This window comes from Falco cherrug, chromosome 2 (assembly GCF_023634085.1).
Source record: "Falco cherrug isolate bFalChe1 chromosome 2, bFalChe1.pri, whole genome shotgun sequence".
NCBI lineage: Eukaryota > Metazoa > Chordata > Aves > Falconiformes > Falconidae > Falco > Falco cherrug.
The window spans coordinates 26,457,725-26,471,470 of NC_073698.1; the positions used below are offsets into that span (position 1 = coordinate 26,457,725).

The 13,746-nt window shown below is 42.7% G+C and overlaps 1 protein-coding gene across 3 annotated transcripts in view; it reads left to right on the forward strand.

The window, feature by feature from the left end:
- NBEA (neurobeachin) overlaps nucleotides 1-13,746 on the forward strand; it is a 510,084-nt gene that overhangs the window by 344,264 nt on the left and 152,074 nt on the right. For 2 of the 3 annotated variants that reach the window (XM_055702673.1, XM_027815633.2), the window contains exon 41: nucleotides 12,208-12,344. In XM_055702673.1, coding sequence (XP_055558648.1) covers nucleotides 12,208-12,344 — 137 coding nt within the window. Of the gene's footprint in view, nucleotides 1-511; nucleotides 551-12,207; nucleotides 12,345-13,746 lie in introns of all 3 variants that reach the window. The other variant, XM_055702674.1, reaches the window with a different exon arrangement.

A 13,746-nucleotide genomic window follows, 5' to 3' on the forward strand; every position in this document is an offset into this window, starting at 1 on the left:
AAGATGAGGCCTTAGGTTTTAGAAAGTTTTTAACTAAGAGAATATAAATGTTACAATATTTTGATTTGTGAAGTTAAAACTAAAAAAAAGGAAAGCTTGAAACAGATTGAGACTGTTCGTACAAAGTTATCTGTACATACCTTTTGTTCCAGAGACTCTTTATAGTTTTTCATCAACCATGTGGCACAAATCAATGCAAAGTTCACTTTGATAAATTACATATGGGATGGAGAATTTTTAAATAATTATAGTCTGAATATTTTATTATATAATCTTAGTATTCCATATGTTGCAATGGCAGTTGGTCAGATTTCATTATATTAAGTAGCATTTTAGTAAAATATAAAAATCAGATTCCATGTTATTATGTCTTAGAATTATGACTTTTAAGTCTGCATCGAGATTTTTAACTAAAGCAGTACTTTAACTGTCTTACAGTATGAGTTATCAAAAGATGTTGTTCTTGTTTTAGCATTTATGTATTAAAGTATTTTAAATTTTTCTGTTTCAGTTTTAGCTCCTTTTCTTCCCAGACTGTTCACTTCAAGAGGCAAGTCACATCTCTGTTAGAACTAATGATTGAGATAGACCAGTCAATTTTGTTTTCTAATATATTGTGAATCTGTGGTTCATACAATCAAATCCACTGTAGTGAGTTAATATTACTAACTTTTTCCTTTTTCTTTTCCTTTTCTATTTTCTAATGCTACAGTAAGGCTCTTAAATACTTACATTTTCTCTTAAGAACCTGAGAATGCAAATTCACTAACAGTTTGTCTTCTGCTTAGTAGGTGATTTTTTCAAAATGAAAAATATGTGGATCTATTCTAATATTGTAAGCTGGCATTCTCAAAAGGAAATATGTTTTAACAGATAATTAATACTCTTTCACGAAACTTTTTTTATTTCAAAGCACCACTTGCTCTAAAATAGGTCATTAAAAAAAAAAAAAAAAAAGGCAAACACCAGAATAAATGTTGAACCACTCAGGTTTTATGAATTTTACATTTTAGAAATATGTTCTCTTCCCTTTGTTGTGAAGTTGCAGTTGACTTGATGAGAATTGTTTGTGCACATCTGAAAGCAGATTTTAGCCTTAATGACATTTTTGAAAGATACATGTTCTGTAACTGGAGCACATTTCAGCTATTTTGTCATGTGGCTGGTGGCAACAACAAATAGGTCCCAGCTAATCAAAGTATCCCTGACAAAGTCTTTTACTGCTCTCTAAAGAGCAGTTTCTAGAAAGAAAAAGGAAACAAAGATAGGAGGATATAAGGCTTTGGGTTATTTTAGGAAAACAAAAGGCTTTGGCAGGCATCTGTCTGGTTATTTGCCTGGGCTCAGTCAACTCAGAATCTGACATCCCATAAGCCATGGTGAATTACAGCCTCACAACAGTCTTGCAAGAATAAATACATGTTATTCACTCCATTGTACGAGGAGACTGAGCATCTCATCCAAATAAACCCAAGGAAAGCACCTAACTGCCTTTAATGCATCTTACTCTTAACATATCTTAACCTTCACTACAAATCTTCTGTTCTTCTTGTACGTCTGTCCCTAGGTGGAAGGAAACCTAGGAAACAATGCAAATGTGCCAGGACGGTGTGAGTGAGACACAGCAGCCCAGCACTGCCCTAACTTTTACCAACTCTGAACTTCAGCATAGAGATATTTCTAGAAAGCAGCATTGCTACTACTAAACAAGGCTGACCTTCCATCCAAGCCAGCATGGGTGGCTATTCCACATTGGCTTGAGGATTAAATGTGATAAGCCCTCTATCCAGACTTCTTGGTAGTGTGCTGAGTGTATTGACTTACTGCCCTGTGCGAGGTCATGAGGATTTGACAGCTTGTATTATTATTAATGAGATATAAGACCTTTCACTTCCAGGTCATGTTTGAAGTCCAGACAAGACTGGTGGTAACCAAACACTATCAACATCTGTTTTGTGGCCTATGCAAAGTAAGCCTTTAGTCTCATTTCAGACAAACTAACAGAAATCAATACAATTTTCAGCAATTTTGAATTGAAAAAAACATTTGACATTGTCATTAGTGGAAATTGGAATAGTGCCAAAAGTTCTACTACTACACAGATTTACAGTTAAAACTGTGTAACAGTACCAAAATAATAATAATAAAAAGTAAATAATTTAGCCCTAAGGGAAACTTTCTATTCCAGATTCAAACAAAGGAGTCATTTACACTTTTGAAATTATTTTGAAGCCTTGCACAGGGCCAGATGCAGTAATTAAAACACTAACACACCAAGGAATTGCATCTACATCCACAAAAAGGTCACAAAATGAGTATTTGAGATGGAAAATTTAAATATGATTTACTCATCTTTTTAAATATAGAATGCATTTAATATTTATACATATACACATTTAGTTACAGTAATATTTCTTATTATGAAAATCTGACACTGAATTTTCTTTACAAGAGTTGACCAGTGTAAAACAATCTCTGATAAGCAAAGCTGGTCGGTACTTTTTCTCTACCTATTTTTAAGGAGTAATGGAGGGGCATCTTTTCTTGTTTTTTCTTCTGTTGTCATCTCAAAATTATTTTAAAGTATGTAAGATCATTTCTATTGTTTTTGTTAATGGAGTTGGACAAACAGTAGATTTTCTTAATTAAAGAAAAGAACAATAAATTGGGCCTCTACTGAGAAGACAGATTTTCAAATTATTAGGTTTTGCAGGCAAAACCCCCATCATTTATTTGGGGCCAACCAGAGAAAGTTGTGCTGCATTATCTGCTGTCAGAGTAATGGATTCAAAGAAAGGACCCAATAGCACATTATGTTGTCTCCAGCAGCAACCAAAGCCTACCCTGCAGGTGTTGAAGGAATATCTTCATCCCTGTCAACTCCTGGAGAGCAAGGCATGACAGTGGTTCCAAGAGTGGTCCCGTCTTCACCCTCCAACCTTTCTCCTCCCTCCCTGGTGGGTCCTCTTCTGTGAGGCTGGGAGAGCCCTGCTGCCCATCACACGCTCTCCTTCTACTGCAGCAGCTGCCATCCCTCCACCAGTGACTCTGATGGGCTGGGGGGGTCCCAGAGGTCAGAAAGGAGCAACCACAGGGGAAGCTCAGGAAGGACTGTAGCAAGTATGCAGTGATGCTTCCTAATAATTCTCTCCCAGACTCCAACAGCTTGTACCTCTGAGGCTTCCAGAGTCAGAGGTAGTAGTTATTCTCCTTCTTTCCCCCCAGCCCTATTTTTTCTCTCTCTCTCCTCTCTCTTGCATTTTCTTTCACTTTTTCTCTCTGTTTGGAGGTGTCTAAAGTACCTTAAGCTTTTCCATCTCTTATATTTTTTATTTAAGAAAGTATGTATGTATACGTGCACACACAAATACATCAGTTAAATAACGAATATCAATTTCATTAGAAAACACTAAAAAAGGTCAATATTTCTCCTAGTTTTTCAGGCTTCTCAATGGAAACTATTCACTGAATTCAGCATGTACTACTGAATAATTTTCTCCCCTCAAACTCCATTTTTCTTCCAAATTAGAGTTCGAGATAGGAATTCCGTTGCGGGGGTTGCTTATTTAGGGAAGGGACCGGAATGTGGAAGAATAGTCATTCTTTTTCCCTTTTTATGGTAGACACATAACCACACAAGCCTTGTACTTCCAAACAAGGAAATTTAATTCAACCAGATTTCCATAGTTTCTGCTTATTATATATTCAGCTTTTGATCCTCAAGTCTAAGTATAAAAAAGAAAAACATATTTGTATGAGTTTAATTTAGAGTATAGATTCAGGCATAAACTGGAAACAGTTATACTTTTGATATGCAGTTGGCTTTCACACTAAAAACAAAAAAAAAGCCCCACAGTTTCTATAACATACTATTTTTAGATGTCTCAGTGTTTATTCTAATCATTCTTTCTACATTACTGTCCAAAATAGCTTAGTATTTTATAAGTTGGTTGACAGTCACATATGATAAGATTTGAAGAGCCCGTCTGTTTGCACCTTATTGCACCCCACTCTAAGTCTGAGCATCTTCAACTTTCAAAATGGCAGCTGGATTTCCTGTTTTCCAAGCTTTAAAATTAAATCAATTCAAACTTTGTTCTTTTGCATTTATGAACGGCTCTGAGAGTGCTTCACGTGCTTTTACTGTCCACTCATATCAGCCTATTTAATTTATATTTATTTTCCATAACTTGCAAAACTTTTTACTTGAAATCTCCAAGGCTGTGCAATGGAGCCTATGACTGAACACTTGCCTAGTGCACAGGTCTGCAGCTTCTCCCTGGTCCCAAGGTACCACACCCTGGATGGAACTGGTTAGCTTATCAAAGCTCAAGCTGATGAGCTATTTAATGTATAGGACAGAGACTGCAGAAAAAAAGGCCTATATGTAAGGAGCCAGGATCCACTATTCTGCACCTTATTTCACCTTCACTATGCAATTGATTCCCATGTAAAAATCTCTGTCATCGTAGTAAGAACGTATAGGGACAGACCTACATATGTAAGCGGCAGGAAGGTATCCAGAACTGTATTAACAGTCCCTATATTTAAAGTGAGCACTTTTGTTGACCTATGGACAGGATTTGGGGTTTTTTTTTGCTTTTTTGGTGTGTTTTTTTTCCACCAGTGTTAACAGAAGCAAGCTGAAAAATCAATCAGGGGGACAGTTTGGTTAGTCCTGGGTTTATTAGCCAGAAATTGTACAAGAGGCAGCCTAACCCAGTACATTTGGACAGTCCCCACTGGTAGCCTGTTATGTGAGTGCTTTTAGTTTGGCTTTCTAAAGAAACGAGTTTTCTATGAACATCCTCTGTCAGCCTCTATCTTTATAACTTCTGATCCTGGAAGCCATTTTGAACAAACTTTAACAAGTTTGTTATTTCAGAAGCAATAAAATTCCTGCAATGAAATCAGGTTGTTAAGGAAAAAAGCCTGTACAACACAGCCTGCCACATCAGTTCTCCTTTTGTTAGGTACCAGAGAGTATTTGTGGGAGAGTCTTCAGAAGTTCCCTAACTGTGGGAAAGCAAAATATGCAGTCAACCAGCAGACACAGTTACACTAGAAAACATTCTGTATTGGTTCTGGTGGTGTTTTGAGATACTTAATTTTCAAGTTACAACTATTGCATCTTAGATGATTCTTCCAAATATACCTAGCAAGTCATATGCTGATTCAACAACTTACTTCATTTTTCCCACACACCTACAGGAGTAACTAACCAAATAAGTGAACTTTAAAATATCCAAGCTATCTGAACATAACACTTCCCTTCACTATGGTCTCAAGAAGCGTAAGGCTTACAGTTTATCCTGAAGAGCTTTTCCAGAATGGAGACTAGCAGAAATGAAAGCTGAGGGTTCACATCTTTCATTTCGTTTCTAATCAATTGAACTCTTTTGGCATGACAAGGTACACAAAGCTGGACTGTATAAGATACCTGTCAAGTTTGGTTCATTCAGAGTGGCAACTGGGATGTGATCCCTTGTGTTCCTGACTCATTACAATGAGTTCCTGTTTCAGCGGGATACTGCTATAGCAGGATGCTCTCTCCACTTTATCCTTTCTTCTTCTCACATTAGATATGCTTTTCTAAGTTGTGTTTTTTCTGTTACGTTTGATTAAATAGACAGCTATAGTGGCTCCCTCAGAGAGAAAAACTGTCGCTTATGTGAGCAGGTTCAGCATCACTTAGGTTGAAAAAAAGTACCTTAAATTTTACCTGAAAATTAGGAGGAAGCTAGTGCAGGTCATAGTGCTTTAGTGTAGCATACTCGCATCTGGATGCACTGCTTAATAATCAAGTTCTTTGTTTCTAAACCAGTTTAAATTACTCAGTCCTTCCAAGGTATAGCTTCAGGCAGAGCACACTGTACGTATCTAATTTTGAAGTGCCAAATGTATGCATTGCAGTAGTGAGGTCCCTATCCCAAATATTTAAGTTTCTGGCCAGCTGTAAATCATTAAGAGGAGTCTTGATTATTATTAATACCTGATCATCTGCCAGGTTGGTGCTCAAACATGTCCTGGAACAATACTAAACCCACATAAGCCACTTAGAGCTTGAGCACAGTTCAGAGGTCCTCATGTAGCCACAGAGCTTTACCTGCAGAGGGGGGCAAAAGTTTGTTTTCCGAGTTGCTTTAGGCTGTTAGACACACAGCTAATTGTTCTGTGGGACCTTCTGTGAGAAGACACCTAGTAAGATTGACTTTGTTATGGTGTTGAGCTTGTCTCTGCATATTCTGTAACCGTTCTATTAAGTGGTTGCTTTCTATCATGCCTTGAACTATACGAAGAGATACTTTTTCCTAGGAATATTGTGAAACATGTTTTCCCTCAGGAAGAAGTACTTTTTTACATTTTTCTTTCAATGTGACCAGGAAGGTATGGAATTCAAGTAATATTTTACCTGTGGAGGTGCATATGTCACTTAATTCTAATGTATGGAAAGTATGTATATGTTTGAGATAATTTTTTTTTCCTTAAGCAACACTATCTTTAACTATTTTCATAATCTCACAAAAATATGTATTTATTTCTTACTGTTTTATTCACAGTTGTAATATGCAAGATTATTTTTATTTACATTTTCCTTTTAATCAAACACATTTGTTTGCTGTTATGGCACCACTTAAGAGAATTGAGTTGCTGTAATTGTTTAGTTATTGTTGTTGAAAAAGACCATTGAAGTTGATCTTTGATGTTAGTAGTAGTGTTACGTGCTTTATGGAGGAAAGGGGGGGAAAGTGGGGAAAATTTTGGATATCAGGGGCTATACACACTGGCAATGACATTTAAACAAACAATAAAAATCAATCCCTCCCTCACAATATGAAACATATGATTGTGCAAGAGTAAAAAGCCAGCAAAGTAAGCTTGGATATCTCTGAAAACAGGGGAAAGGAATTGGGGTTGTTACTCAAGTGAGGGAGGAGAAAAACAAGATTATAGTCGTGTTTAGACTTAGATTATGTTTTTTGCAATCAAAAATTTGTGCGAATTATTCTCTTTGTTGAAACAGTTGAAAATGATATGTAAAGGGAACTGTATATGTACATTCCTATAAGGCCTTGTGTTGAGTGAAGGAGTTACTCCCTGTATCTGCTATAGTGGAGAACAAATTGGGGGCAACCATCCTCATGTAAGTTCAATATATTTGCTGCAGAGTCTTTTTAAAGAGTAGTTTGAATCAGATTTTTGACAACAATAGGAACAAAAAAAACCCTAATTTCTGTTAATTGTTTTTTAGGACTCCTGCTTTGTTTACTTGTTATTTACATGGCAGTGCATGTCTTAAATTAATGACGTTAATTGGATGAAATAGTTTTCTGACTTTCCCAAAGGCTTCTGGTGCCTATACTTGTTTCTGCTTGTGTGCTATGCCATTTATATTTCAAGAAACTAAAGTGTATGTGTGTGTGTGTGTGTGTTTCGTGTTGTGTAAAAATTGTTTCAAGTAAAAGGATTTGTAGTCATTTTAAATGCAAGTCAGTGTCAGATACACTTGGCTTTAAAGTTAAAGTGCTGAGAGAATTTCAGTTGCCTTAGTTAAGGTACCTTATGAGTGATTTTTAATAGTTATATTTAATATTTAAAATTCTTGTTTAAATATCATATCAATTTACAAATTGTGATTTATGAAAAATTTGATGGTTTACATAGTAAATATATTCATTTTTCCATGTTAAACAGTGTATGAAAAAAGATTGCGTGTTTTTCCTTTTAAAACAGTGTCAGCTAAAAATGAAACATGGTGATATTCACCACTTTTTTTCAGAATAATTACCAATAGATTGTAAGATTAAATTAGTCTGACTGATTGGGTATGTTTTAAAAGTATTTGTCCCAGCTAGTATTTTCTCATCTATAAGTAATCACCAACACATTATTTTAAAAGTTACTTTTAATTCTGCAGCAGGTAAATTGCTTGTTTTCATAATTCAGCATATAAAAGCATATATCTTGTCCTACTTAAGTGTAATTATGCCCAATCGTTTTAGCAAATATACTTCTGGTGTAATTTTCAGGCTCATAAATGTAATGCATCCTTAGTTCTTACGGTTAAGAGTGACAGTTTAGGAAAATGAAAATGTTTGAAATGACAAGTTCAAAATATCACTCTTTCAGAGCTTTCTGTAAGAGGGGTAATTTTACTGGCAATTTTACTTTAGCAGACAGCAGGCTTCTTCACCTGATAGAACTTTTCACTTGCACTGACTTTCTTTACTTGCACTTAAAAAATACAAGAGCTGAGATACAAGAACTAAATATGACGACTGAAGTCTCTGTCTAACAAAAATGAGCAGAGAGGAGGGGAGAGATTGCATTCTGCTTTTATTCACTGGGACCTTCTAATCCCACAATCATTTACTTCTGGAAAGAAAATATTATTTTAAAATGTATATGCGCGGTAGCGTTTATTTTAGAAATGTAAATCACATGTGCTGACCACAGGGATCAGGCAAAGCGGAAAATTCTCCATTTGAACAGATTACAAGACCTGTAGATCAGAAGTGATTTCTGGTCTGGTTTTAAGGCTAGAACTTCTCGCCTGGTCGCTGCCCCTCCGCTGCGAGCCACCCTGGCCGCTGCAGAGGAGCTGGGAAAAGGCAACAAAACGCTCCTTAAAAAAAGAGACGCTCTTGCTGAAGGGTCCCAGCAGCCGACCAGCGCTCTAGGCGCGCGTCCCCCCCGCAATCCCCGGGCTGCCTGGCGCGGCGGAGCAGCCACAGGTTGGCTTTGCCCCCACAGCTGCCAGCCGGCTGGCCCCGGTGTGGCCGGCGGCGCGGGGAGCCCCTGCAGCCCCGCCGTGTGCCGCTGCCGGCCGGTGCCCCGGGCAGCGCGGCCCCCGCTCCGCTCCCGTTGCCTGCAGCCGCGCGGGGAACCGGCGTTCGCATCCCCCGCAGAAGCGCAGCTCGCCGCCGCTGCCGCCCGGGGCCGGGCGAGGCCGGTAGCCGCAGCTTGTTATCGTCCCCGCGTGCGAATGAGCCCGTCCCGCGGCTCTTGGCTCAGGTGTGCCCGGCTTTTGTTTCATGACATTATCAACCGGGTTTGGGAAGGAGACCCAAAGCTTCCCGGTAGCTCAGTGCCATATGGAAAATCTGCGGTATTTTGATGATGCTTTATGTAAACATTTTAATATCGGATCCTTAAGATCCAGAGACTATCCCAAAGGGGATTAAAACATAATCCTCTCTCTCTGTAGCTGTAGTGGATTAATTTCGTATTCTCTCAGTGCCTGGCTTGCTCCCTGAAGGCTACAACAAAAAGACTCAGTGCTCCTTAAACATGCTATGGAATTGGAAGTTGTAATTGGAGATTTCCAAAGGACAAGTGTGAAAATGACACACTGTTAATACCCCCCCTTTTTTTTTTTTTTTTTCATTTTGGGCTTTCAGGAGGACAAAAAAATCTGAAAAGATTTTTTTTTTAACTTAGTTTGAACACCCCCTCCCTCGAAATCCCATAATTTGTTATGCTTTCTGCTTCTTTTTTGCCCAGAGAGAAAAACACCCCACAAGCAGACGTTTCCTCATCTGGAAAGTACAATGATGCTTATTCCTTGTCGCATTTTAATACCTCTGACATGTTTATGTTGCAACAAATCTGAGGTGTCATTTGAGCAGAACAGAGGGCAGATGCCAAGGTACTGGTCTGGGAGCTCGGAGCCTTTTCTCGGGATGAGGATGAGGAGGCAGCCAGAAATCCCCGATTTCCTCTGCATTCAGTAAGGGGCTAAGAAGCGACTGTTCCCTTTCCCTCCACATCCACCCCCTGCTTTGGCAGCTCTGCCCTCTTCTCCAGGACGTGAGTGCATTTCGCGGGCACGCTTGCTAGCCAGGATGCACCTATTGTCTTCTCCTGGATGTCAGATTCTAGGTTTTGGCCTTTTGACCATTAAATAGCGGTGGCTTTATTTTTATCTTAGCCGCACAACACCAGGGAAAAGAGCTAATTGGATTAAATTGATGGTCTTCCTTCTGGGATTCAGCAAAGCCCACAAGCGCCTCCTTAAAATGATAGAATAGCGGGTCGTTTCCAGGACGTGTCTTCCGAAGGCTTTTCTCCCCGCACAAAGGCCCGGGAGCCCATCACCGTGCGCCAGGCCCGGCCGCACTGCGGGGAAGGGCGAGGGGAGGGCAGGGACGCCCCGCTTGAGAGGGCAAGTGCTTCTGCAGGGCAGCGAGCCGCTGTCTGCCCAGACCCCCCTTCTGTAAACACAAAGAGAGGGGGCCTGGGGAATAGAAACCCAAATCCACTTGTAATCGTACAAGAGAATCGGGCGTAATTACTCGAGCAACCTAGATGAAGATTGATGAGGCTTTAAAGCGGCGTTTCGGATCGATCCCCCCTGCCCTTTGGAGCCTGCAGCCGGGCTTCCCCGGCTCGGCTCGGCTCGGCTCGGCTCCCTTCTCACCGCGAAGGGAGGGAGAGAAGATGGAGGCGAGACGGGGAGAGCAGGAAAGCGAGCCCGACGCATGTGATTCCGATCAGCTGACTAGGGTCAAGAGGCTACCCCGGTTTATTAGGAGATGGAAAACAATAAAATGAAAGAAAATAGAGTTCGTATCAATATTATCCAGCCTGCCACGCTGGGCTGCTGAAAGCTGTCACTGAAACCGTGCGTTTGAGCTTCCCCTCGTACACACAGCAGCCCGTGCCTCCCTCTTTATTTATTTTGCAGCGTAAATGACAAAACATTGTGCAATACGGTCGCAAATTGGGTGTTACAGTAAGGTAAAACATTAACAACATGACACATAAATGCTCCGGTACAGGACTAATTTGGGCTAAGCGAGTAATTTGAAGCGTGGCTTGCAAGGTCTGGTAGTAAAGCGTGCGTGCGGTGCCGGAGGAGGCGGAGAGGTGGCATCCGTGCCGTTATCCCCGGCGCGCGCTGCAGCCCGGGGCCCTCCTGCGCACCCGCCGCCTCGGTCCCCAGGGAGGCGAGTGCCCGGGGACGGCAGCTGGAAGGGGACGAGGGCACTCCTTACCATCTGAGCGAGGTCTTCCTGACGGCAGAGGAGATTTTAAAAACAGCCAGACCCTTTTTAGCATTCGTTGAGGGGATCGGTTTGCCAGTTCCTGAAAGGCACATCAGCCGATGTTCCCGGCTTCTCGGTGTCGGGGCTCGCGTTGTTTGTGTGTCAGATGTGTGTTTGTGCGTGCGTGGGGATGCGTGTGATCACGTATGTGTATACAAATCACCCTACAGGCTTTAGCGGTTAAATCTAGGAGAGTGTTTTATATTTCATCTTTTCTTTTCGATAGAGCAAGTGAGCTTCCTAAAGACGGAGGTTGTCAGCTCTAACAGTAGATTGCATTCGTATTGAAGATAAGATGGTGAAAAAGTGATCCCCCTTGTTGTCTTTTGCATGAAAGCAGAAGTTTTTTCCTGAATTAAAACCTAACAATTTGTGTGCGGAGAAGGCTGCCTTTTATAACGGGTTTTCCCCATCCCATCTTTTCAGTGCCCGTGCAAGCACCCCGTTAAGCAATGTATTTGAGCGAAACACTGTTACAGTCATTTTAAAAGGATTAAGTGACAGCAAGCTGAAATAAAAATGATCCTGCCGCAAATACATTTAACGATGCTAGCCGTTGCGGTATTGAAGTAGGTGAAAAAAGCAAAAAAAAAAAAAAATCTTTCGCGATGCTCTCGGAGTTGAGATCTGGACCCACGGCTCACGCTCGTGCCCCCGGGCTCCGCGGGGCCGGGGTGGCGGGGCGGGGGGGGGGGGGGGGGGGCGCTGCGGGGGGCGGCGGGGCTGCGGGGGCGGCGGGGCTGCCCTGCGCCAGCCCGGCCCGGCCCGGCCCGGCCGCCGCGGCGACCCCGCGCTGCCAGGTCGGAGCTGCGTGTCGCGGCTATCGCACATAAACAGCGATAGTGTTAACGAGGAGCAAAAGGGCATGAAAAGGGACGGGACCTACTTCTAAGAGGCAGCTATTTTTCACTCTTAACCCCTCTGAATTTCGCTGCTGGTTGATTTATCTGGCAACCCCGGAGCTCACAAAGTCGCTTCTGTCCTGACCGCGGAGTTCAAAGCGCTGACCGCGGGCAGGAAGGGAATAAACACGGCGGTTTACAAACGAAGTTTATTAGGGGGCTCGCCGGGCGCTGGCTTGGCGGAGGGAAGGGGAAGGGCCACCGGGGATGGGCCGGCCGGGCGCCTCCAACCTGACGCCGCTGCCCTTGCCTTGCAGGCCCCGTGGTCCTCAGCACGCCGGCACAGCTCATCGCCCCCGTGGTGGTGGCCAAGGGGACGCTCTCCATCACCACCACGGAGATCTACTTCGAGGTGGACGAGGATGACCCGGCCTTCAAGAAGATCGACCCCAAGGTGAGTGCGGCGGGCGGCTCTGTCCCCGGTCTCGGTGCCGGTCCCGGTGCACGTGCGCCAGGGCCGCCCCCTCCCTCCAAACTCCGCTCCCGCCTGCCGCCTCTCGCTGCGTTTCATTAAAAAAAAAAAAAAAGCGCAATGTATTAATGATGTTAAATCCTCTATTACGGCAGCATGCGCGTTTTCCAACAGCCTTTCGCTCGGTGCCTTTGTATGAACGTGGTCAGATTTAGTAGTTAAGCCAATTGCTCTGAAATCCCTGGAGGGAGCAGCAGTCCCAGCCCGCAGCTTGCCTGAGACACAGCAGCGGAGGGTTTTACCCCTTCCGAGGATACTGGAGAACCCCGTTATTTCAAGAAAGTTAGTTGCCATGTAAGAAAATACGGCGCATTTTGTAAACACTCTGACTGCTGAAATGCAAGTTAATGCTTATTTTCTAGGGGTTAAAAAAAAAAAAAAACAGGAATGTACCCAAGGCTCGATTCCTGGGAAAGCTCTGGTTTTTTTTCTGAAGTCATTTACTACTACCGATTCCCCAGCGCCGCCCCCCCCCTCCGCGAAAACCTCCAACCCAGCCGCGGCAGGGCAGGGGTGCGTGACTGGAGCAGGAACCTCTGCGTGGCTCCCTCCCCGCGGGGGCAGGGCGGGGGGCTGCCGGGGGGGGGCTGCGGAGGGACGTGTGTTACCGGGCGCTCCTCTCGCCTGCATCTCTTGTTACTCTTATCGCTGTTGCTTTATTTCTTTGTTACTGCGCTGGAAAATGTTAGAAGAGAGAAAACGGGGAAGGTACTTTTACAAAGACCTCGGGGGTCCTTATTCTGCAGAAATATCGTAAATAATTGGCAAGAAAAAGCTAGCGACCTCGTCTGAATATGGTTGTAATAAGGTGATTTCTCTTTAACGAGTCATTTCTCAAACTCGGAACTTGCTTCGCAGTGCCGGGGGTGGGGGGTGGGGGGTGGGGTGGGGTGGGGTAAGAGATCCTGTCAGAATCGCTGGGTGTAACGGTTTCTAAAGTGCACCCACTGGAAATAGTTGCTAGTGGGTGTTAGACAGGCGATCGGCCCCTTTCAGCACTTGTTGACTGTTCGGGTACTAAATAAAACCGGCGTTTTTTGCGTTTTGCCTATAAAGCCGCTTTAAAGAAATGCATACTGAGGAGGACCAGGCGTGGCAGCACGGACAGGCACTTTTGGATCGCTTGCAGTTTTGTAAGCACGTACATGTCATTCCCTCTGAATGCCCTGGGAGCACAGAGTTTTGATTTCTGGGAGTGCAGCTGGCAATCTTATCACATTCATAACGGATTTGTAGGTCAGAGTAATATTGTTGTTCACTTTATTGGTGCCGGCTTGAGCCTTTCACCTACAAATTTTATTTTCTTCTTTATTACTACTTGCGC